The following is a 23,062-nucleotide window of genomic DNA, read 5'->3' as shown; positions in this document are numbered from 1 at the left end:
ACTGCTGCCCTTTGCTATCCCCCATCCTGCAGGCTCCCATCCTGCCAGCCTGAGCTGGGCACTGCTGCCCTTTGCTATCCCCCATCCTGCAGGCTCCCATCCTGCCAGCCTGAGCTGGGCACTGCTGCCCTTTGCTACCCCTCATCCTGCAGGCTCCCATCCTGCCAGCCTGAGCTGGGCACTGCTGCCCTCTGCTACCCCTCATCCTGCAGGCTCCCATCCTGCCAGCCTGAGCTGTGCTTCACTCAGGAGGACACGACTGCCTGGTCTGCTCCCACAGACTGCTGAGACCAAGGCATTAGTGCAGCCTCAGTGGGGTTAAGGGCTGGATTATCTGCCAGGGTGCTGGCCCCAGGGCTGCACTGCAATGTGCCCCGTGGCAGAGGCTCCCTCCAGCCCCTGCACAGACACTGATGCTCAGCAGCAGGCTCTGAAAGCAGAGATGTGTTTCTGCATGACAGACTGGAGGAGCATTTAGTGCTGCATCTAAACCAAGACTGTTATCTGAACAGCCTGAAATTGTCTGAAGCCATAATCTTGATCTAAAATTTACATTCATTTTGAAGAGCTATGAAGTGTAACCAAGAACAAAACAAAGGGCCAGAGATACTAATTTCTAAAACAGACATAGCACTAGTTTTGGGTTTTAATAATAGCCTATAAAAATTGTCCTGGAGAAAAATTGGTATAGAAATCAATGGCATTTTAAAAAAAAAGGAAACATATCTTACAACACCACTAAGTTATTTGAGGGTATGAAGCTGCAGGACGGCCTCAGAAGAGCCCTCATGTAACCCAGCCTACCTAGCTGAAAATCAGGATCGACCTGCTGGAGGCTCAGATGCTGCAATCTTGGACTCCTTTCCAAGGAAGGAGACAACACCCCACCCAAAACAAATGAACAAAGGTGCAGAAGAAATCAGATAAGAGAAAATGTAACGCAATTTTAAGGAAGAAAGATACACAACCCCAACTACAATTTAAAATGCAGCTGCTAAAAGTTTCCCTCATGTTTGCCTGAGTCCTGATTTAAGCCTGGATCTGCCTGGTGTGTCCAGACTATTTCCAGCCTTTGCAAACATCAATTTGTACAGAATTATAATGACTTCATCTGCAGTGACTTGAACTGGGGCACTTCCCTGAGTGCAAGGCACAGGTTCCTCTGCTGGTGACCAGGTTCTCCAGGCAGAACTGGAGGCCCACAAGTGGCTGATGAAGACCCAGCACTGGGAGTATCTGACCACAAAGGGAATGCCATGTCTGCTCCACCAGCCAGGCCTCTGGCCCCGTGGCTGTGGAGTCTCCTGGAACCCAGTTCTCACCAAAGAACAGGCTGGGCTGCTCATAATCACAGAGGCTGAGCCCAGGGAGGTTTAACTGTCACAGTACTTTCACCACTGACCCCCATACTTATGAAGTGGTTCCCCCTTCTTTTAGTCCCTCTCACTCTTTCCAAAGAAGCTTAGAAACCACCTAAATAAACCAGCACCCATCCACTGCAAATGTCACAGGAGTCATTCATGTGTCTCACTGTTTGTCCTACATTTGACTCCATTCATTCATAGCTGATGAAGTCATTCATCATTAAGAAACCAAACCAAACCAAACCACACCACAATTTGGGAATCTTTGACTAGACTGCCCTGGCAGAGCTGATCACAGGGAATGATTGCAAACTCACACTTTTCTAGTTTACTGCTGCTTTTGCCCTGGCCCAAGTTTCTCCTTGCAGTCACACTGAGAAAGGAGCACGCTGCTGGCACTTTGCAGGGACATCACCCCACAGCCTGTGCAGGGTCTCAGGCTCGTGCAGACCACACTGTCTGGTGCACAACCAGCCCTTCCCAATGCCCACTGCCAGGAGCAAGGGACAGCCCCTTCTGACCTTTGCTTCCACACCTGACAATTATCCACGTGGAAGAATTCCCCCTCGGGTGGAAGCCTAGCACTCCCACATCCACAGGCAGAAGTCAATAATCCTTTTCTCACTACATCTAAATTGTAATCTCACTCTAAAGAAGCAGTGTTTGTTCAGCTGAAGGCAGAGGTTAGTTTATATTTTGGAGTGCAAAGTTTCCAAACTAAAAATCCACAAAAGGACATGGCTTGATTAAAATGGGAACTGTGTGGATTAGGAGAACGTGTAAGAAGATGAGGAGTGTCAGCCTGGTTTGTCACTGGGTCACTAAGAACTGCTCATGGTGAAGCTCTGTGATCCTCAGTGGTTTGACTCCAGTTAACAGTAGCTGAAGATTTAACTCTTTTACACCTAACGTTGGTTAAATCCAACTCAAGACCAAGTTCTCAGTCATTTGCAGACCATTAGTCATGCAAATTTGTAGAGATCAGAGTTTTAATTCCAAACAGACTGCAGCATCCCCTGGAGATGTGCACACAAACTGGAGGATATGAATGCTTGCAAAATTGGGAATCCTTGGATTTCAGGTTTTTGCAGACCCCTGTTTGAGTGAGGAGTCATCTGTGAAATTCCCAGCTGGATGCATGCCCAGATTTCTGTGCTTGCAAAACTGAAGCATGGAGACTCAGAGTGATGATTCAGACACAACTGCATTGTTTATACATTTTAGGTTTCTTCTTGGTAAACACAGAAAAAGTTGAATTACAGAGTGAGAGTGTGAAAGCCAGCACCTGCCTGAAAATCAAACTAGCAGCTAAAGTGCTGCAGGTAGTTTTGTGGTCTCCAAGTACTTGTTCTTCCCCCACCCCTGACTCTCCCCTGTCACATCAGAGGAGCTGCAGTGACCTGTCAGGTCATGGAGTACCTCGCACAGCCAGTGCAGGATTGTCTTGTACATTTGCTTTAAAAATGCCTCTAAGCACTCACTGCATCCAAATGTGGGCACAGAAATCTCTTGGAACTGCTGAGGAAACAGCAATAAAAGGGCTGGGCAGTGTAAGACCATACCAGCTTCTGCAGGGCAGAGAAGCAGCTCTCACTGCTCTGAGTTCCCACAAGAAAACTAACTCAGATGGGAAATTCAGATGATTCATCCTCATTTTCTTAATTTAAAAATGGCCACAGATTTATCAATACATACTGACAATAAATTATTATATTTCTATATGTATAGTTACTTGTAAATAAATTACATTATTACTTATAACAAACTATGAAAAACAGGTGGAAAAAAACCCAGATTTTAAGCTAGTAAGTTCTAGGTCTCCATTCTTGTGAGAGAAGAGGTCTATACAGACAAAAAGTCCCCCTACCAACTATCCCTGCTCCCTGGCAGGAGACCTGAGCTGAGAAATTCTGCTTGTGCAAGTAATGCTGAGAATCCAGGCACTTTTCTACAGTAGAAGACTTTACAACTGCCTATAACTGCTCAGTTTGCACCACAAAAAGACTGTCGATCTTTAAGGTGGTTATTCTTGCCAAGCATTTTATTTCACAACAGTAAAAAAAAATGCGCAGATGTTTTCCAAACTTTTCCGAGCAGCAAGGCTCTGTGCAGCTGCTCCCAGCGTTTCAAAGTGCAGCTCAAAAAGGACTCGAGTGGCCTTTTCAAGAGCCATGGCAGGAGGAGCTGAATCCTCCCAATGATTACATCGAGCTTTAAGGGGAGAAAAGACCTTTTCCCCAGCTCTGCACATTCCTAGCATTAACTCAATTTGCAGCAAGTGAAGCTGTGAGGAGCAGCAATGCCAAACCCAGGCGTTCAGGGCTCATGAGTCAGGCCTCCAGCAATCATGAGACTGGTTTTTAAATCATGCAATCAACCTCCCGCCCCAAAGTTGCATCAGTTTTGTCTGTCTCAATTTTGAAAGCCCAAAACATGCCATTTGTATTTTTAACATTTTGGTTTTTTTTCTTGGACAGGACCTGAAAAGATCAGTAAGAAAAGTCTCCTGCACAGGGACTTTTAAATTGCTATTAATATTCCAAGAACTGCAACGAAATTTGCAAAGAATTAACAAGAGCCTCGAGCTGCCATGTGGATGTGAGCTAGTTCAGTGATTAATATTCAATTACATGATGCTCATTCTGAAGGGGAGCTGAAAGGATTTTCTTGCCCTCCCTGTTAGTGAGGGCAAACATCCCCTGGCTGCAGGTACAAGGCTTCTCAGCAAAGCCTGTTCCTGTACCTGAACCCAGCCCAGTGCCTCACCTGTGCTGGGAGCTACTGGGATTCATTCTGAGGTGATCAACAGACCAAGCAGGCTGAGCCCTGCAATTACTGTCACAGAAAAATCCCTCCTCTTTCCCCACATTTGTATTTACTCTGTCAGCTACCCCAGCTGAGCAGGAACAAGTCCCCTGCCCGTGCAGAGTCACCCCAGCACAAATCCCTGCAGTGAAAGAGCTGCTGCTTCCCTGACTCAGCCTGACTGTGCTGACCCCAGGGTTTTACACCAGCAGAGCTGTGTCTCTACAAGGGTTTTCACCATAATAGCTGTGTTAGCAAAATAAAAAAAAAAATTTAAAAAACACCTTAACCAGCACAGTTCTGTGGTGAGCTGCTGGAGTGTAACACAAGCCCTGCTCGAGTTTCCAGAGAGCACTTCTCTGGTACAGTGCAAAATGGAGAATTCAGCACTAGAATGAGTTAATCCCCTTTCCTATTTTGCACGGTGTTGTTATAAACCATTTTCTAGCTGCACATCTCTCATCACCAAAGACCCCATTTTTAAAAACTGCTGTCAAAACTGTTAGGATTTTGACTACACTGAAAGGATTTCTGTGTGAAGCACCCAGAGTCACTCCCAGCTTGTAGGAAGATCCCTTTTCCTCACACCTGCCCTCGCTCACACAACAGCTTTGCTCAGTCTCCAGACTCATCCCCAAGAAATGAGAATGTTTCTGGCAGGCTGACCCCCTGACAGAGACCTGCCAGCCAACGCTCAGTGCTGGAAAGCACCTACAACTCTGACAGGTACAGCAAGAAAGGAGAGAGCCTCTGGAAAGGAGAGAAAGGAGAAGGAGCTCTGCCAGTCCCTCCCTTCAGTGCAACATGATTTAACCACCTACAGCATAGCCAGTGCTGCTCCAGCTCCTGCACACCTGGGGGACCTGGACGTCTGGGATTCCCCAGGAAAGCCACAGTTTCACCACTGACTTCTTGCCTCAGCTGGAGCCAAGTCCCTCAAAAGCTCTGATCCTGCTTCACCCATCTGTGAGAGCTGGGGACAAGCCTGTCTGCCTCCTTCTGCAGTGGAATAATTTCAATTCATTATCATTTCTCTGCACGGGAGTGAAAAATGTTATTGTTATTATCCCTTTAATTTGAAAGTGGATTGAAGGAATAAAAGTAAATGTATGGTCTATTTTGGCAGATGCCTCCCAACAGATGGGTGTCTATGGTCTCCTTTGTAAGAGCTGTCTGCTGCCTGTGATTCAGACTGTCTAAGGAATGCCATGAGCTTGGACTAAATGGACAGCAAGTCTGGGAAAGGACTTTATTGTGGTTTAGAAGCTTTCAATTCCCAACTGCACGAACAAGTTCTTTTTTTCAAGTAACTCTTTGCCAGTATTTCAAAACTATCATTGAAAATTGCCTGATGTCTCCCGAAAGCTGAGTGCTTTCAGCTGATAACAGCCAGCCTTCAAAGGGGGACGTGCCTTCCACCTCAAACCCCTGGCACTGGGCTTTGCTGACCAGGTGCTGGTGGGCATCTGCCCAGGGAGGAGGCAGCAGTGCCCACGTGCCCTGCTGCAGCTCGTGGGTTCTGCATGTTCCTGTGCTGCTCCACAGGAAACGCTTTGTGACACAACTCGCCTGTGGGCACTGACTGCACCAATTAGAGATTCCTGAGCTCCAGAACAAAGAGGTGCCAGTGGAACGATGGTTTTAATCACTCAATTCATTTTCTTCCTTCCTCTGCTGCTGATTTGGGATGTATGGGTTTTTCTTTTTCTCGCTTTGTTTTGGTTTGCATGCTTTGAGGCTGCTGGGGAAAGGGCAGTCTTCAAATGGGGCTGCATTTGTCTGAACTTTTAAACACTGAATTGTTGCTAGAGGTGAAGAAGAAGAGCAGATGGAGCCTGCTGTAACAATACAAATACTTAATTCTCATTTAGGTATGCAAGTGTTAGGTTTTTTCTGAGAATCCACGTGTGTGTTGCTAACACAAATTAATTAATGCTTAACGGCACAAGAGGGAAGGATAAGGTACTTTTTAATAATGGTAAACTGAAGTGCAGGGAAGTTGAATACTTTGCTGAAAGACCAAGCTCAGAATGAACCCAGACCTTCCTCCTAACAGACTGATCCTTCTGCTTCCTGCCAACAGACTTCAGGGTTTTGGGAGCAGAACGATGGCTTTTTCTCTTTTTATATTGCCTCTAGAAAAGCGAGGCACAGGACAGGGCATGGAGATCCTGACACAAACCCACACGAGCAGTGATCCAAAAATAAAGCTGCAGGGTACCGAGGGAGCGCTGCAAGGTCCCAGCAGAGAACAGAAAATCTGTAAGAATGTGAGTCAGAGCTTCAGGAATGAGCCTGATGAATACATAGATTTGCTAGAGTGTTTGAGCAAAATGTTTTGGAGCATATACAGGCTTCACTCTTAGTCAAACTCTGCCTGAGCAGAAGTGACCACACCTTCTATGAAAAGAAGTTCTAATTAAAAACAGAGCAAGGCTTTTTTAGATGCAAATTGTTGCTCGAAACTGAACCCCAGCCCATTTGTAGGATTCAAATTCACCCCTGTCTAAAATGCCAGCAAACAAGAACATTCCCCTCTGCCCTGTCTTGCTACTTGACTCTGTGCGTGGACACAAGATAAAAACAACTACAAACCAACCTAAAACATGCCCCTAGAGCCACCATCCTCTGTGCTGTCTGTGCAGGGGCTCAAGGCAGTGTTTAGAGAGAAATCAGCTGCTCTCCAGCCAGGCAGGACCCTGGCAGGGCAGCTCCAGAGCTCAGAGGGGTTCCCTGTGGAAGCCCCGGCTGGCAGGAGCTGCCAGAGCTGCCTGTGCCAGCCCTCCACCCACGGGCAGGGCCAGCAGGATGCTCAGGACGTGCCAGCACCGAGCCAGAGCCCCCAGGACGGGCTGGCAGCAGGGAGCTCAGTGCTGGAGCAGCACTCTGGGCTCTGACAGGCTTTCCTGCAGGTACTCCCTGCCCAGGGAGAACAGAGCTGGCCAGAAAAGAAAGCTTCCTGCTGAAGGTGAAGGAAAAAAGGGATGTGATTTTCATGTCACGGTGCCAGGGGGACAGACTGAGGGTTTTCTCACTGTTGAATGAAAGAACACAGGAAGGAAATGTGGGGATGTAACACTCTGAGTGCTGCTGGTGAGGAAAAACTGCACAGGGAACACCCAGCTTGTCATGGAGGTGATCAGAAGAGCTGGGTGATGTGAGGACCACACTGCACATCCTGCACAGCCGCATTCTAAAGAAATATCTGACGTGGCTCAAGTTTTCTGCGAAATACCTGAGCTCACCATAAAACATCTCTGCTGATCAGCAGCCTGATAAACCACTACACAGCATCTGCCTTGCTCCCCTCCTCCCCAGAGGACATTTCTGTGCACCAAAAATAATTTTGAGCTGCTGTATCCAGCAGACTTTGGAGTGTCAGATGTGGTTAGACAGTTACTATTTGAATAATGACAATCATTTCTCTTTGCAAAGCTCAGCCTGACAGCTGACCTGAAAAGATCTCAATCTAAGCTGATAACACCCAAGCTACACAGCCACGATCTGTGTGTGGAATTGAGCCTGGTGTCTGTGCCCCAGAGGGGGAGCTGGCCCGTGGCAGCTGGGCCACCATGCAGGAGGAGCACAATCAGTGTCCTGCCTCACCAGGGCACTGCAGACAGTGCTGCAAAGAACTACATTTTGGGCTGGGTTTGTGCTGTAAAGAGTTAATCTCAGTGCTCTGAGGGTGCTGGAGGAACTACATTCTATTTGTCAACATATTTATGTGGTTGTTTGGGTAACTTTTACCATCGTGGGCGGTTTGGTTATGAATAATATTAAGATGAGGCCTCGGCTGAAAGGAGCTTATCACTCTGTCACCCCATGGCTTTCACTTGCATTTGAGGCTGTCCCTGCTTGCCATCACCAGCCTGGACACCTGGTGCATCCCCAAGGGTCTCCTGCACTCAGGGACACTCCTGCCACTATCCTCACCCCCTAAATAATTCCAGCAGCAATGAATCTCTGATGCAGAGGTGCATAACAAAGGTTTCCCTGGCACTTTTTCATGAACAGTCCCCTCCTCTGGGGATTCTTCCCAGTATTTGATATCAGAAAGTTACAGATATATCTATTTTACACAGAAATATGGAGGGGTATGTGCGTGAAGGCAGTCATGTGTGGCAATGCTGAACTTGCATCAGTCCCTGATGGGTGCATGTCCAAATCCACCCTCTCTGACTGGGGAGAGGAGCTTCCTGTTCTGTCACTCTGGCTGGGAGGGCAGGGCTGGGAAGCTGCAGGAGGCTCCAGGGGCTGGGCTGGGCACCTGAGAAGAGGGGCCAAAGTCTCCTTCCAGAAAGCAAGTGGCAGCTCTGCACATCTGCAGCAGGGCCAGACACCAGCTGCACCTCTGCTGGAATGATCACCAGGGGGCTGGGGAGGGCACCAGCTGGGCACTGAGCACTCCTGGCACACGGCAAAACCCATCTGAGAAGATGGTAAATCCTTGCCACCACCTGCCTTGGGCTCCAGGCTGGTTTGGCTGCATTCAACCTTGAGAACCTGGAATCCTCCTGCAGAGGGGAGAACAGCTCTCATCTCTTCAAGGCAGGTTAAATGTGCTGAATTCCCAGTGTTTTGTGCCCTGTGGAGGCTCTGAGCAAAACCAAGCCATGGTCTCAGGAAGGACAACATGTTTTTACAGCAGGGAAGAGAAGAAAACAATGAGAGGTGCTGCCAGCAGTGACTTCAGGAAGCTGAGAGGGGTGAAGAGAAATGACAACAGTGTCAGCTGCAGGATGCTCTGCTCTGCTCACTGCCAGGACAGCCCAGCACTCTCAGCGTGCCCACTCTGAGAGGCACCAGCTCCAGGAATGAGGATGTGCCAGCGTGGGCCATGCCCAGGTCACTGCACAAAGCTCAGAACAGAACAGAAAGAAAGCCCAGAGCACCGAGGCTGTGTGTTACCGTGGAGGCAGGGGCTGCTGAGAGGAGACACGAGAGCAAAGGGACGAAAGCTGGATGTCAGCAGAACTCTGGAGAAAGGAGAACAAGGCAGGGGAGCAGGAAGATGGGGGGAGGGAGGAAGAGAGAAGGGAAGTGAGAGACGCAGCAGTGATTGCCCAAGAGCCTGGGCAGCAGCAGCAGCAGCACTTGGCTCGTGCCAAGCCTGCCTGGGCCAGCACCAGCTCCGTGTCTGCCCGTGAAAATCACTGCAAGACCTCACAGCTCACTTTATCTCACAAGGGCTTTCTGGATAAAAGGGATTTAAGGGCAAAGCCTCCGTAATCCTTTGGGCTTGCTTTCTTTTAATGCCATAAAGCACAAACCCAAACTTTCTAGTCAGGAAAAACATGGCTTTTGTTATGTTCTGAGTCACTTTTCCCCAGCAGCAAACAATGTGGCTTTTCAATTCAAGTCCTGAACATTTCAGAATGAAATGCTTTGCAAAGCCCTAAAGTAAATCACAATTCTCCAAGTCACACTTCCAGCTGATATAAACTCACTGAGGTCAGTAAAGAGACTGCATGTGGCCCATCTTGCCTGGCCTGACATGGGTGGCATTGTTGATAAAGCAATTTCTAGCTGAAATCAATTGAAGATGATCCAGGCAGCCAAGGAGAAGCCTGGGATTTCATTATTAATTGCTGCTGTTCTGCCTGATGGCTCCCTTAGCAGGGAGGCTGAGTGCATTCTGGGTGAGCTGTGCTGCTCCTGATTCAAAACTCAGCAAAATTAACTTTGCAATCTGTCTTGGGAGTTCTTTTAAGTGGACTATGGCTTGACTTTGAAGTCAGCTTTTACTTCAAGATTCTTTCTGTTCTTTATTTTACAAGGTGTGTACCAAGTATTTTTGGAAATGTGGAAAAAACTCTCAGCTTCTCATATTAAAATTACCCTAAATAACAGTGTTTAGTTCTCCTGTCAGAAAAATCCTCTTGCTTTGTTATCATGCCCAATTCCCTGAATGAAAAGTGAATCTCCCGACTTAAATTTAGGACTCCTGAATCTCCTGCTCAGAGAAGGGAAGCAGTAAAAACTCTCCAGATTTCACTGCGATGGCACTAAAGCTGCATCAACCACTCTGCAAACACAGTAACAGAGGAAACCATCCAAACTCTGCCCACAAAGCCAGCAGTGAAGGCTGCACTCGATACAGAGCACTCAGGATCCAAGCTGAGGAAAGCAAAACTTTCACAGGCACAGTTTCACAACTCCAGGTAAGTGCAGGAAAAATCCCAAACTGTTGGGTGCTTGGAGCACATCCTGGGGCACACCCAGGAGACCAAGCCTGCAACTGCCTGCACTGAGAGGAGAGCAGAGCTTCATTTGTGACAATCAGGTCTGTACTTCCTGCACAGGAACATCCTGCACTTGCAGCAGTATTCCCAGCAGCCTCACTCTGCTCCCACTAAAATCAATGTTGGGTTTGCTGCTGCTCTCTGTGATTGCAGTGTCCAGCTGCACTATTAATTCTGCATTGATTTCCTCCTGCCAGAAACATGCTTTAATAAAAGAACCAATCAAGCAGACTGCCAATAGCTGCCTACCTAAGAATAAGCAGGATATGTTCAAAGAAAGCTTTACTCTAACTTATGCTCATTCCTAAAGGCTAAATCAGCTGGCTCACAACAAAGGAACAGCATTGTTTCACTTATCAATGTCCCACTGTTCATCTAGAACATCTGCAATGGTTTTGCCTGCAGCACTACCCCATTCATTACAGGCCTTGATAGATTGCTCAATGGGCTTTTTTTTTTTTGGTACAAAATGTACAAGAGCATTTTACAAAGTGGACTTTGCCCTGATATGAAAAAATATAATAAAATAATGAAGAAGTAATTTCAGATCCGCCATTTTCCAAACTGGCAATGGAACCTTTGGCAAAGGGAGACAAAATGGGACCAGCTCAAAGTGGCACGGAGCAAGCAGAGGGGTCCTGTGGGTGAGTGACCAAAGTGCTTTGCCATCAACCAAAAATGCACCTAATGAGAGACCCCAATCCAGCCTGAATGCACACAAATGTCCACACCCACCAAGGGGCCACGGGGAGGAACAGAGCAATGAGAACTCTAACCTCACCCCTCCCTCCACCCCAGCAGCCCTGAGAGGGCACAGCACTTACCATCGTCCAGGTAGGCCTGGTCCAGGTTCTGCTCCTGCTTGATGGTCACTCCTGCTGGCAGCACGTCCTTCTGCTCGCTCCCTGGTGGCCCGTTCTTGGCCGCCCGCTGGCCCGGGGCCGCCTGCTGCTGCTGGATGACCGTGGGGTACGAGCTGGGGCTGAGCCTCTGCGCCTGGCCGGGCCTCGACGCGCCGGACGTGAAATTTTCGCAGCACATGATGTGCTGGAACTCCTGGTGGCTGCCACACCTCAGCTGCTGGTTGGTTGGAGAGTAGTGGATGACAGGAGAAGACTGCTGGTGGGCCGGGGAGTGCTGCAGCACGGCCGAGCTCTGGGCCGGAGAGCCGGCGTGCACCAGCACGGACCTGTGCGCGTCCGCCATGGCCGCGGGCGCGGCCATCAGGCCGGGCTGCTGGTAGCCCAGCTGGCTGGGGCTCAGGCTCTTGCTCCTCTGGTAATTGACAGCCGGGTTCTGCTGCTGGTACCGCGAGTCGGGAGAGGAGAGGCCTGAGCGCAGCTGCTGGCAAGGAGCCATGGTGGCCACGAGGCAGGAAGGGGACTCGGTGGCCATTGAGTGCTGTGAATAGTAAGGCTGTGTTACTGTCCCCAGAGCACTGTGCACTGGATTGCAGATTAGGGCTGGATCATAGTCATCAATGGGCTCTGTTTTGATTGATGGTACTAGAATAAAGCATGCAAAGGACGTTATTCGTAACGAGCTGAGGAGAAACAGAGAGCTTTTCCTTGAAGCAATAAGAGATTTAAGCATTTTACAAGATTTGTGTGTGTAAATTCATATGTCACAAGCACTGAGTTGAATAAATCACCCACGTGCAACCACGGCAAAGATTCTTCAAAGCACTCTGTGCTAAGAGGTTCTTGAAAAATCTTTAATGCACTAACGAACCACAAATTGCTAAAGTTGAAAAATTCAACACTTCAGCTCCTGTTTTAATTCATTTAAGGGCCATTCTAGAACAGAGACCAAATAAGAAGTCATAGATAGGTGTTTCATGCAGTACTTCCAATCAATAGAAATCCCAGGACATAAACAACTCCCCATCTTTCTGTCAAACACTTAACAAGTGACCAAAGGCAGAGCTGAACTATTCCAGAGCTTTTGTCTCTGCTGCACAAATCTTCCTCAGCACTGAGCTGAAGACCTGTCTGACACCATCATTTAAAAGACCAGGATTTAACAAGAGCTGTGTGAATCCTCGTGGGGTAAATGATGGTCCTCTGCATTTCCAATGACTTTTGGTCAAGTCTTCCCCAAAACTCACTACAGAAACACCACACAATGGAAACCATACAGTGGTCATGCAAAATTCCTGTCTGGAAATAAAGATTCCTTCTCCTAAGTGGTCTGTTTTAGGGATTGTATTGAGAGAGAAGTGTGCTTCTCAATACTGTTCCAGAGCAGAACAATTTAGGTACAAACCCTTCACATTAGTGATACCCTACAGAGCTCACAAATTCAGGGAGAACACCAGAGATTTTCAGGCTGGAGGAGACCAAAATAAGAGCCTGAACGAATGTTTGCCTTTCCTAAGAGACAAGTCAAATTAAGACATCATTTGAAGCTTGCATAAAATGTGGTGCTGTTATTTTATGCTTTCTGCTTTCCACAAACACAATACTCTGGTTTTCTCACAATATTTTCTCCCCAGCCAAAGCTGAGAAATTCTGGGAATCTCATTAATAATGCTGTTGCATTTATTGTGACATGGCTCACCAATCCCCCAGAGCAAGGACATCACAAAAGCATTCGTATTTTTCTCAACTAGCCTCACTCTGAAGAATATATATTGCTTGCCTTCCTCCATCCCAAGCCTTTTCCCAGATCTGATGTTTTCTTATTGCTGGACACGTCAGAGAAGCAACACTCATGGTTTTCAGAGGGTCACAGCATGTCCCAGACTGGGCCTGTTCCCACTGAGGCTCTTGGCAAACTTCCACCAAGTGAACGGGGCAGCATCAGCCCATTGCAGAGTAACAGATAACTGACACCCAAACTGATGGAAATTCCTCACAAATAATTCCTCACAAATAAATCACAGGCACCTTTAAACCAAGCAGCTGTTGAGGGCTGAGCTGAATTAAATTAGCAACATTTAGATTCTCAAAGAACAGCAAGAAAACAACAGAGCAGAAAATCAAATCCTGCTCATGAACTTAGATAACAAGTGGCTCTGCCCCTGACAATTACCTGGGTGATAGGTGAAATGCTGGGGCTGGCTTCTTTTTCTTTTGCCATTGATGACATAGAAGTTCACCTTGACGGCTGTGCGGATGTGCTTGTTCCTGTACTCGGGAATCTCCACAAAAAGCATGCTCTGAAAGAAATAACACAGGGGACAGCAAGGGATCAGCACCTGAGCCTGGGCAGGGCTTTGGCTGCAGCTCCCCTTGCTACACCTCCAGCCAGAACAAGAGGAATCTCCCTACTCATCCCTATAAAGAAAGGTGTGAGAAAAAAGGGGCAGATGGTGGAAGACCAGAAGATTTTTGGTACTGGCAAGTTGGTTTCTATAGACTGTATCCCTTGGTTTCTACAGACTGTATCCCTCCTGCACTTGGAGAGAGAAGTCGCAGCTACAAATAAAACATGAAATGGTGACAAATGCAGAAGCTCTGCTAATCCCACAGTGCCTGATAAAGGAGCATGCACTGCAGAATTCCCTCTTTTTGTCAGAGTAACTCAGTTATTCTGTAGGCTTTTGGTTGATCCACAGGCAGACCCTGCTGCCTCCTGGGCAGGCACAGCCCATGGCAGAGTCACTGCTGGCTCCTGAGAGCTCTGCTGCCCACCAAGGTCCCAGCAAGCCAAGGGAACAGAGGGGCTCCTTCCCTCCAAAGAGCACTGGAAATCCTGCAGGACAAACCCTGGGTGTGGGCACAGCAGCCAGGGCTGGCACAGGGGCAGCACCCTGCAGAGCCTGGGCTGGCACCGCGGGTGTGCAGGACAGAATGCAGCAGGGACTCCCTTGGGGGGTTTCTCTGCAGGAATCAATCCCTCCTGCAGCACATGCACTGCTGCAGCATTTGGCACTTGTTCATCGTGGCAATGCTGCTCTTTCTGCTTCTGAGGAGCTCCTTGGAAGCCCCCCTTGAACACAAGCTGCTTCCCAGGAGAGAACACCCCGTGTTTCATACTCACAGGCTGGCTCTTGTCTTTGTCCACCGTTGCCTCCATTTCCCAGATCTGCTGCCCATCTACAAGAATATCACAACACTAACATCACTGTGGGTTTTTTTTTTTAATCATAGAACTTATTAAAAAAAAAAAAAAGTGAGACAAATCAAGGGCATTAAGCTAGCAAAGCTCTCAAAATGGACTTCATTTCAAGCACCTTCCCAGTCCTAACAGAAAGCACCAGCATTTCACTGAAACTCATCACTGAACACTTCTCTCGCCAGGAAAGAGCTTACATCCATATTAAAATTCAATGTTTATGTAGAAATTAGCCAGACTGAGGAATGAAATACTTAGCACAGGTGCAACATCTGCTTTTTACCAGGCCTGAGTCCAGCCAGCCTGACTGGTGGAGGGCACCAGAAGGTCACACATCTTGTGAATGGTCACACTGGGTCAGCAGCTCAGCAAACTTTCTGCTGCTTTGAGCCAAGACCACTTGGATTCCCACAGAATGCCACTGACAGCCCCAAAGCCGTGGTAAAGCACCAAATATTCATTGTACTCGGTGCAAAAGCACTTCACTGCATGTGGGACAGCCTCTCCCTGAACCCCTGCAAGCTTTGCTGCCCTTAATTATTGCATCCATGCAGCTCGTCCCCATGCTGAGTTACACAAAATTACATTTAGAGAGGAAAATAAAATTGGATCCCCCTGTATGGAGCACCACCACAGTAACCCCTGTGCTGTAAGAGTGTATCAGCAGTGACAGGACATTCATTTACAGACTGGGTACTTCCTCTGGTCACAAATACTCCTTAAATACAGAAACATTTTTTGCAATGCTTTCCTTTTTTTTTTTTAGATTTAAATCTTTACCCCTTTGATTTTCATATTCCATTGAGCCTTTTAGCCAAGCAATTTGCAGAAGAAAAGTACTGATGGGAGGGAAAAAAATTGCTTTATACCTTTCTGAAAGCTTTTTTTTAAACTGGCCAGGGGACACATATGCCAGGGACCTGATGGACTGGGAATGCTGCAGCCAGGAGCTGCTGTCTGCTTTAGGGGGAGCAGCTCTGCCTGCTCTGGGGGTTCCCCAGACTGGGCAGAACAAGGGGGAAAATCTCCTAAACCCAGTCCTTCTCACAGAGCTTTTTATTTTTCCCAACTCTTGGAAGTTCTGCAAGAGCTGCTTTTGTCCTCTGTTATTTAAGCACTTCTGCTTCTGGCAAAAAGGGAAATGAAAGAGTATTTTTAAATGCATTTTGCATTTCTTCTGTTGTTGTGCTCTTTGTTCTGTGCTGGGCCCAGACAATGAGCTGACAGATGTGCTGGACTCTCAGGCAGCCTCTTCCCAGGACACAACCCCAGGGTCCCTTCTGCCCATCCCCTGGGACAGAACCTCACCTGCCCCACACCCCACACCTGGGACAGCTCTGCTCACACCCACTGGGGACAGGCAGCTTTCCCTGGAGCTCAGGGCTCTCATGCCTGCCTTGGGATGGGCTCCTGGGGCTGCTGGTGGGGCAGGGGGCACCAGCCCTGCTGGGCTCCCTCACCCCAACCTCCCTGGGCAATGGACACAGCCAGGGAAGAGCTGGAAGTGTGGCCCCAACAAGAGATCCCAAGAGCTGGAAGTGTGGCCCCAACAAGAGATCCCAGGAGCTGGAAGTGTGGCCCCAACAAGAGATCCCAGGAGCTGGAAGTGTGGCCCCAACAGGAGACCCCAAAGAGCTGGAAATGTGGCTCCAACAGGAGACCCCAAAGAGCTGGAAATGTGGCCCCAACAGGAGACCCCAAAGATCAGGGATTCCCCATCAGGGTATCCCAAGAGCTGGAAGTATGCCCCATCAGGAGATCCTAAGAGCTGGAAATGTGGCCCCATCAGGAGATCCCAAAGAGTTGGAAGTGTGCCCCACCAGGAGATCCTAAGAGCTGGAAGTGTGGCCCCATCAGGAGATCCCAAAGAACTGGAAGTGTGCCCCATCAGGAGATCCTAAGAGCTGGAAATGTGGCCCCATCAGGAGATCCCAAAGAGTTGGAAGTGTGCCCCATCAGGAGATCCCAAGAGCTGGAAGTGTGGCCCCATCAGGAGATCCCAAAGAGCTGGAAGTGTGCCCCATCAGGAGATCCCAAAGAGTTGGAAGTGTGGCCCCATCAGGAGATCCCAGGCTTCCAGCTGCAAGGAGGGAACACTGAACAACTCCCAGTTTTCTCCCTCTCTTTTTTGAAGCTCCCTCCTGTGAGTCAGATGTCTTTTCCACCGTGGGCTGAGTGGCTGCTGGGGCTGGATGGCCTCAGCAGAGCTGGGTGGCACTGCCCACCCCCAGGGATTGCTGCAAAGGCATGGAAATATTCCATTATTTAATGTCACTTAACATCAGCACCCGCTCTGGCCACTGCTATTCCATCTGTACCCCTGTCAATGCAGCCAAATCCTTCTGCTGTTGAGACAGAAACAGGGAAGGGGAGCCAAAATACTGGGGGTTAATCCAGCAAATCCATGTCTGATTATGAGGCAGCAAATGCTCAGTGGGGACACTCCTCTTATAGGTGAGCTTTGAGAAATGAAACCATCAGAGTGTGTTAAGGAACCTCCCCACAATCCTAAACATCCCAAAGCATAAGTTTTTAGAGTTCTCTGAGGAAAAGAGGAGGGAAAAGGAAACAAGAAAATACATCATAAAGAGAGCTCTGACAGAGACACACATCAGAGCTGTCTCAGCAATGCCACATGAAGATGTCCTGACAACAAGGACAGCCAAGCACGAATGTTTCACACTGGTTTTGCTCCAGGCAGAATGTCTTCATCTTTGTGCTGCTAAATTCAAACAGTCTGTGCAGATACAACAGCACTAACTTCACAAAGAAGGTGGAAATCAAAAGGGTTTGTTGGTCCAAAATGCATAAACTAAAGTAGAAACGGGCCTCCAAGTCATGTGCCACATCCAAGGGGCCTGTGGAACACATGCAACCACAACCACAGGGGATGTGATTTAGTAACTGAGCCACTGAAATTGCACTAAAAGCTAATGAAGCCAACCATAAAAATCAAATGATGTTCAGGCTGAGTCCAAAGTCTGTGTGGGTCAAAAGTAAGAATGAGAAAAGGCAAACAAGAAATAAATGTATTCGGGGTTATCATTCCAACAATGATAGATGCTTCTGTTTGGATATATTCCATATTTGTGGCAGCTAAACAGGTTTCTAACAAATCTGTCAGCAGCAGCAATCCCTGTTCTTTGAGCCCTGTTGAATTTAAGCTCTCTGCAGCTCACTCCCTGACCTTTATGCTTCAATATGATGATGTGGCTCCATCTGTCTCACTGCTTCACTTCAGCTCGAGACAATCAATATTTGCTTTTCCTTCAACTGCTCTGGATATGCACATTATGGGGAGCTTTTGGCAGAAGGATGAGGGAGGCTGTGAGGAAAATGCAAAATACAACTGCATTCACAAGTCTCTCTCTCTCTCTACTTTAACCTATTATTTTTCCTGGTAATGAAAAGAAAGCTTTTGATCATGCACACCCTGGGAGCTAATGGAGAGCAGGAGGAATAAACTGAGAAGTCTCAGGATCATTTCAGGAAATTCTGAATAGAGAAAACCTGCACCAAACTGTCAACACATTCATCACCTTTACAATGTGCATAAATGTAAATTTTTTCAGGAGGAAATGAAAGTGGGTGTTTGCAGAATGTCCTCAACAAAAACGGGATTCTGATTGTAAGGATGTACTAAAAATCCTAAGGCTGATGTGACAGTGGAGCACAGCCCCAGTGCAAAACCTGTCACACCAAAGGCCCTCCCCTGGAACCCAGGTGGTGCCTGGGCACCAGAAATGTGTTTAGCTCTGAGCAGGAGGTTGTGCTCAACCCTCCAGAGATCCCTTCTGGCTTTAATTACCCTGTAATTCTGTCATGCCACAAACGGGACAAACAGCTCCTGCTTGGAAACACAGAAGACTAAACCCCAGCTTGATTAATAATTTAATCCAAAGTCTACAAGTGCAGATAGCTGCTTATTGCACAGAATTAAACCTGCCTCACCAATGGACAGGAGAGAAAGCTGCAAAGCATCACTGAGGAGCCCAGGGCCAGGTCTGCGTGTGTGGTGCCTTTCAAGCTGTGCCTCCACACAGGGAATTCAATCCCTGCCTCTGGAAAGGGCAGCAGTAGCACTCAAGATGATAAAATATTCTTGGATTTAGACCCTGAGGTCTTACCAGCCATGGCTGCCTCATGCAGTATTTTTACTGTTGTGGCTCCCTGCTCATTTAATGGTTTGTCTTAGTTGGCAAGTTCTTAACACCACAGGTCAGTGAAATGTTCAGGAAATAGAGATTTTTGTGCTGCTTCAGGGCTATGAGACTTAGCATTAAACCCCGATGAGAGATCTGATTGTGTCAGCACTCTTTGGGGGAATGAATGAGTTGTTGGAAGAAAGTAATTCTACCCTTCCTAACCCAAACTGCCATCATACCAAAAGTCCTGCTTCAAACTGGGGGAAATCAAAACGTCAGGCTGCATTAGGAACATTTGGGGTGATTCTCTGCAGCCCCTTATAGGACCCTTTTTAATTAGCCAATTAAAGGGTTTCTGAACCAGTTACAGCCTTTACACATTATTCAGGATCCCTTACTCATGACTTTGGGGTCAGTAACTAGCAGGGAAACAAACTCACTGCTTTATTTGAACAAGCATGACTGATGGACTGAGAGGCTCAGGAAATGTTCTTTGCAGTTCTCTGCAGCTGAAGACTAAATATACTATTGTGCTGATTCTGGATGGGATTCCACGCCTGCATGTGATTTTAGGCCTGCAAATGTACACTGCTTTTCAGTCAAGCATTACACAAATTACCTAATGAACAACCTGTTACTGGTTCCCCAGAGAAACCCAGCCTGGTGACCAGAGGGGCAAGGCTCTGACTGCACATTTCTGCAGAGTTCTGCACATCTCTGCACAGTTCTGCACAGTTCAGGTCTGCACAGCTCCCCCTGGGGCTGCAGGCAACTGTCCCCATTCACTCTGATTCTGGGAAGGACTTCCAGAAAAGCACAATTATCTCTGTCAGCTTTTATCAGTAGATGACAGACATCTCTGGAAAACAAAGAAGGGTTTTTAGAGCCACCCCAAGAACAAAGGGAGGGCAGTGAATGGTTCCCAGTAGGACAAAACCACTCTGGGCAGCAGAAATCTTATGAGGAACCCTCACTCAGAATCTCTGCTGCTCTGGACACATTCCAGACAAATTCAGGGACAAATTCTGATCTCAGCTGGGAAGTTACTCTGCTTCAAGCCAGCACAAGGCTGCTCAGCATCTGGTCCTGAGCAGTTGTCTCCTTCTAAACTCTTACTTCAAAACAATTTTCAAACTTTACAGCAAACACAGCATGAGCGTATTTAAAACTCATGAAAAGTGGAACTATTAAATTTATTCCTGAGCTTCATTTCCATGGATTTCTTTTTCTTTCTGAAGCAAGAGTGCCCACTGCAGTTAATGGAGCTCTGTTTGTTAAGAGCAGAGGCCAGTGCCTTCACTGCTCTGAGGACAGAAGCTTGAGTCACCAAGGCTGAGATACAAGGCAAGGTCTGGGAGGTAAAAGGGCAATGGATTAGTCATCCACCAGCCAGCCCAGCCCCAAATCTGACATTTTGCACAGTGAGAACAAGTCTAGAGGCAAATTCTCCCCATCTATTGTTGAGAAATTAAATTCCCATTAAAATAAAACATAAATACAGTAGTTGAACAGCGAAGCAGGAGGAACAGCATTTCATTCCAAAATCTTCCAAATGATCCCTCATGCCAATTAATCAGAATAGATTTGTTGTTTTTCTAAGATTATAAGTGTGTTTGTGTGTGTGTGTGTATATAAATTATTAAACAAAAGCTTCTCTCAAAATAAAACCACTGGGAACCTCCATGTAATAAAATGAGTCACACCAGGATGCGATGACTAAGTGGGAGAACAGGGAATTCCACTCCCCATGCCAGCTTTCTTCATGATCAATTTTCTGTCAACAGGTGATGGGAGCTTGTCTCTCTGCCTTTTGTTTATGCCAAGAATTATGATTATTTTTTAATATTCTCCCTAAACAATTAAGCTGAATAATCAGGACCAGGCACACTTCCATCAGGCGCCCCCATAGTAAACAGTGAGCCAGGGAATCCAGGCCAGCAGTGGCTGCCTGTGTTAATAAGGATTTACCAGCTGTAAAATTCCAAAATCTTGTGTCATACGGGGAAACCTTCCAAAACACTGGATTCCACCCTGTCTCGCTGAGCCTCCAACAGCTATGGCAACTCCGTTTCTGCAGCCACACTCTTCTGCATTTCTCTCTGTGTGAGCCCTAGATTTTTTCCTGTTTTGCAGTGTTTTTTTGGAATCCCTCGTCGGGCGATTGCCCCTAGGATTACAAGAACACCTGGGGCAGGCAGCACATTCCAGCCAGGGGAAAACCTTTGGGGAGAAAGGTTTGCTGGCTTTCAGCAGCCACAGCAGCAAGGAAAGGCACAAAGTGCCCCATTACCCTGAAACTTTGTAATTTGCACAGGCAAACCAATCCTCCTGATTAATACTCATTACCCTCACATTCAATATTTAAAGTTGTTTATTTGTTCAAGTAGCAAGCCTCTCTTTTGAATGAACCTGGGAAAACACTGCAAGTTTTTTTAAAAGCTTTTTGTCTATTTTATCTTGAATTTGCCTGAGAAAATTGCATCATTAACGTTGCATTATTAAGTTCACAGAGTTAACTGCTGAAAACCGTTTGCTATTTTCTGCACTCCCCGGGAGTTTTTGGATCATTCATGAAACTGTCAGACTACAAAAAGGGATTCAGCTCCCTGTTTGGAGCACGGTGAGGAACTGACCTAGCACAAAGGGGAACACTGCTGGAGACAGAGTTGGAATTTCCTTTCATCTCCCCCACATGAGCCTACATCAAACCCACACAGCAGCAACCTTCTCTTCACATTAAACCTGCCCTGATGCCATCCCACCACCGTGTCCTGCAGGGCATTGACCTGCAGGGCTCCTGGAATCCCCTGGCACACGTTCCATGGCTTGTTTCCAGCACGTGGAGTGCAGCATTTTGGGCACTGTGCAGACAAAACCTCAACCCAGCACCCCCAGAGTGCAGAGCACAGCCTGGCCGAGCTCTCCTGCAGGCAGGACACATCCCAGTGTGCTCAAGGACCACTGCAGGGCTCCAGAGCTGGGCAGATCTATTCTGTCCCAGGGGCTGTGGATGTCCACACCTGGGGGCCCTGGCAGCTGCCCCAGTTCAAAGGGCACAGGCAGCACCTCCTCTCCTTACCCTGCCTGGCCCAAGCTGGAGATTTATGGTGGAGCCTCTCCAAGGATAGACGTTGTGTTTGGGCTGTTCCTCCACCACCCACATTGTCCTAGAGATGATTCACGGTGTCCATGTGGCCACCAGAAGAGTTTGGCAGGGGAAATCACAGCCCATTTGCACTTTTCTCCCTGAGAAACACGAACCTCCTCTATCACTGACACCAGAGCAGCAGCAACCAGTACACAAATGGGAGTAAACACAATGCAACCAGCATCTGACTTGCAAATTATTACATGACAATTACAATAAATAAAAGGGGGAATTCCAAATCTCTTCTTTTTTTAACTGCACTGTAAGATCTGGGCCCCAACCAAACACTAACACCCTTGACCTTCACCCTATTCCAAGTCCTTGATAGCTCCAAGACTGCTTTTCAAGCTTTCTCTTCCAGATCAAAATTACAAGAATACAGTCCAATCTAGCTGCTTCCCTGACCTACTTTAACTTAGCTGGGCTCAGTTACGTGTCTCCAAGTTCAGATCTTCAAACTCCATCAGCCAAACTCTGCTTTCTGAATTCATGAGCTGCCCTGGCTCACAGCAGCTACATTTTATGATCTTGCACCAGCAAGAGATAAGCGTAAGAAGAACTCAGAACTCTAAGGCCTGCACGTTGATAAACTTTAGCATTCAGAAAATTAATGCTATTCATGCATCAGCGTTTCAAACACAAGCACTTTCTCCCTCAGAGCACAGAGCTCCAGCCCCTTCAGTGCGTTTCCTGCTGCCATTTCCTGTCGTGAGCCGAGGCTGAGCCTGTCCCAGCCCTGTCCCCAGCAGCTCCCTGCCACCGCCTGCGGCTCGCGTGACACGGACACTCACTTTCACAGCGACATCCCCCCACAATTCGGGGAATTGTCCTCCTTTTCCAGGTATTTCTGTGGAAAAATATACTATCTGCAGTTCTGTGAAAAGACAAAGCCTGTTCGTTACTGCTCACGTATTTTTGTCACAAATGTGACCGGTTCTACGTTCCTCTGCCTTCCTAACGGTGGGTGAAGAATCATCTACAAGATCCAGAGGAAATGGAAAGAGGTTCTGAGTGTTTCCCTGAGGGATGAATCCTAATTTACAGTTGTGACCCCAAGCAGCAGCTCCCTCAGCTCTGTACAGCACAGGAGTGATGCCTTCCCAGCACGGCTTCACCCGGATCCAAGGGACACCCCGAGTTTGGAGTCTGTGGCACAATGAACAGCAGAGAATCTGGCTGCACAAAAATACTTGAAGAAAGATTTTTTGGGGGAAAAAAGAGCCTTGCCACTCTCACCCTAAACACTGCACACCCAAGCCAGAGCTCTCTGGAGCCTGGAGTGCCAAAAGCTGTGGC

The 23,062-nt window shown here is 47.6% G+C and overlaps 1 protein-coding gene across 1 annotated transcript in view; it reads right to left on the bottom strand.

Annotated features, from left to right (window-relative positions):
* NFATC2 (nuclear factor of activated T cells 2) overlaps window positions 1-23,062 on the bottom strand; it is a 69,901-nt gene that overhangs the window by 14,247 nt on the left and 32,592 nt on the right. Inside the window, exons 7-9 of the mRNA XM_041478458.1 lie at window positions 14,399-14,454; window positions 13,448-13,574; window positions 11,239-11,919 (exon numbers count right to left, since the gene is read on the bottom strand). Of these exons, the coding sequence (XP_041334392.1) occupies window positions 11,239-11,919; window positions 13,448-13,574; window positions 14,399-14,454 (864 nt within the window). The remainder of the gene's footprint in view (window positions 1-11,238; window positions 11,920-13,447; window positions 13,575-14,398; window positions 14,455-23,062) is intronic.

The sequence above is a fragment of the Pyrgilauda ruficollis genome, unplaced genomic scaffold, assembly GCF_017590135.1.
Source record: "Pyrgilauda ruficollis isolate IOZ18807 unplaced genomic scaffold, ASM1759013v1 scaffold45, whole genome shotgun sequence".
In the NCBI taxonomy this organism is placed as follows: Eukaryota; Metazoa; Chordata; class Aves; order Passeriformes; family Passeridae; genus Pyrgilauda; species Pyrgilauda ruficollis.
This window is presented reverse-complemented; position numbering and strand designations above follow the sequence as displayed.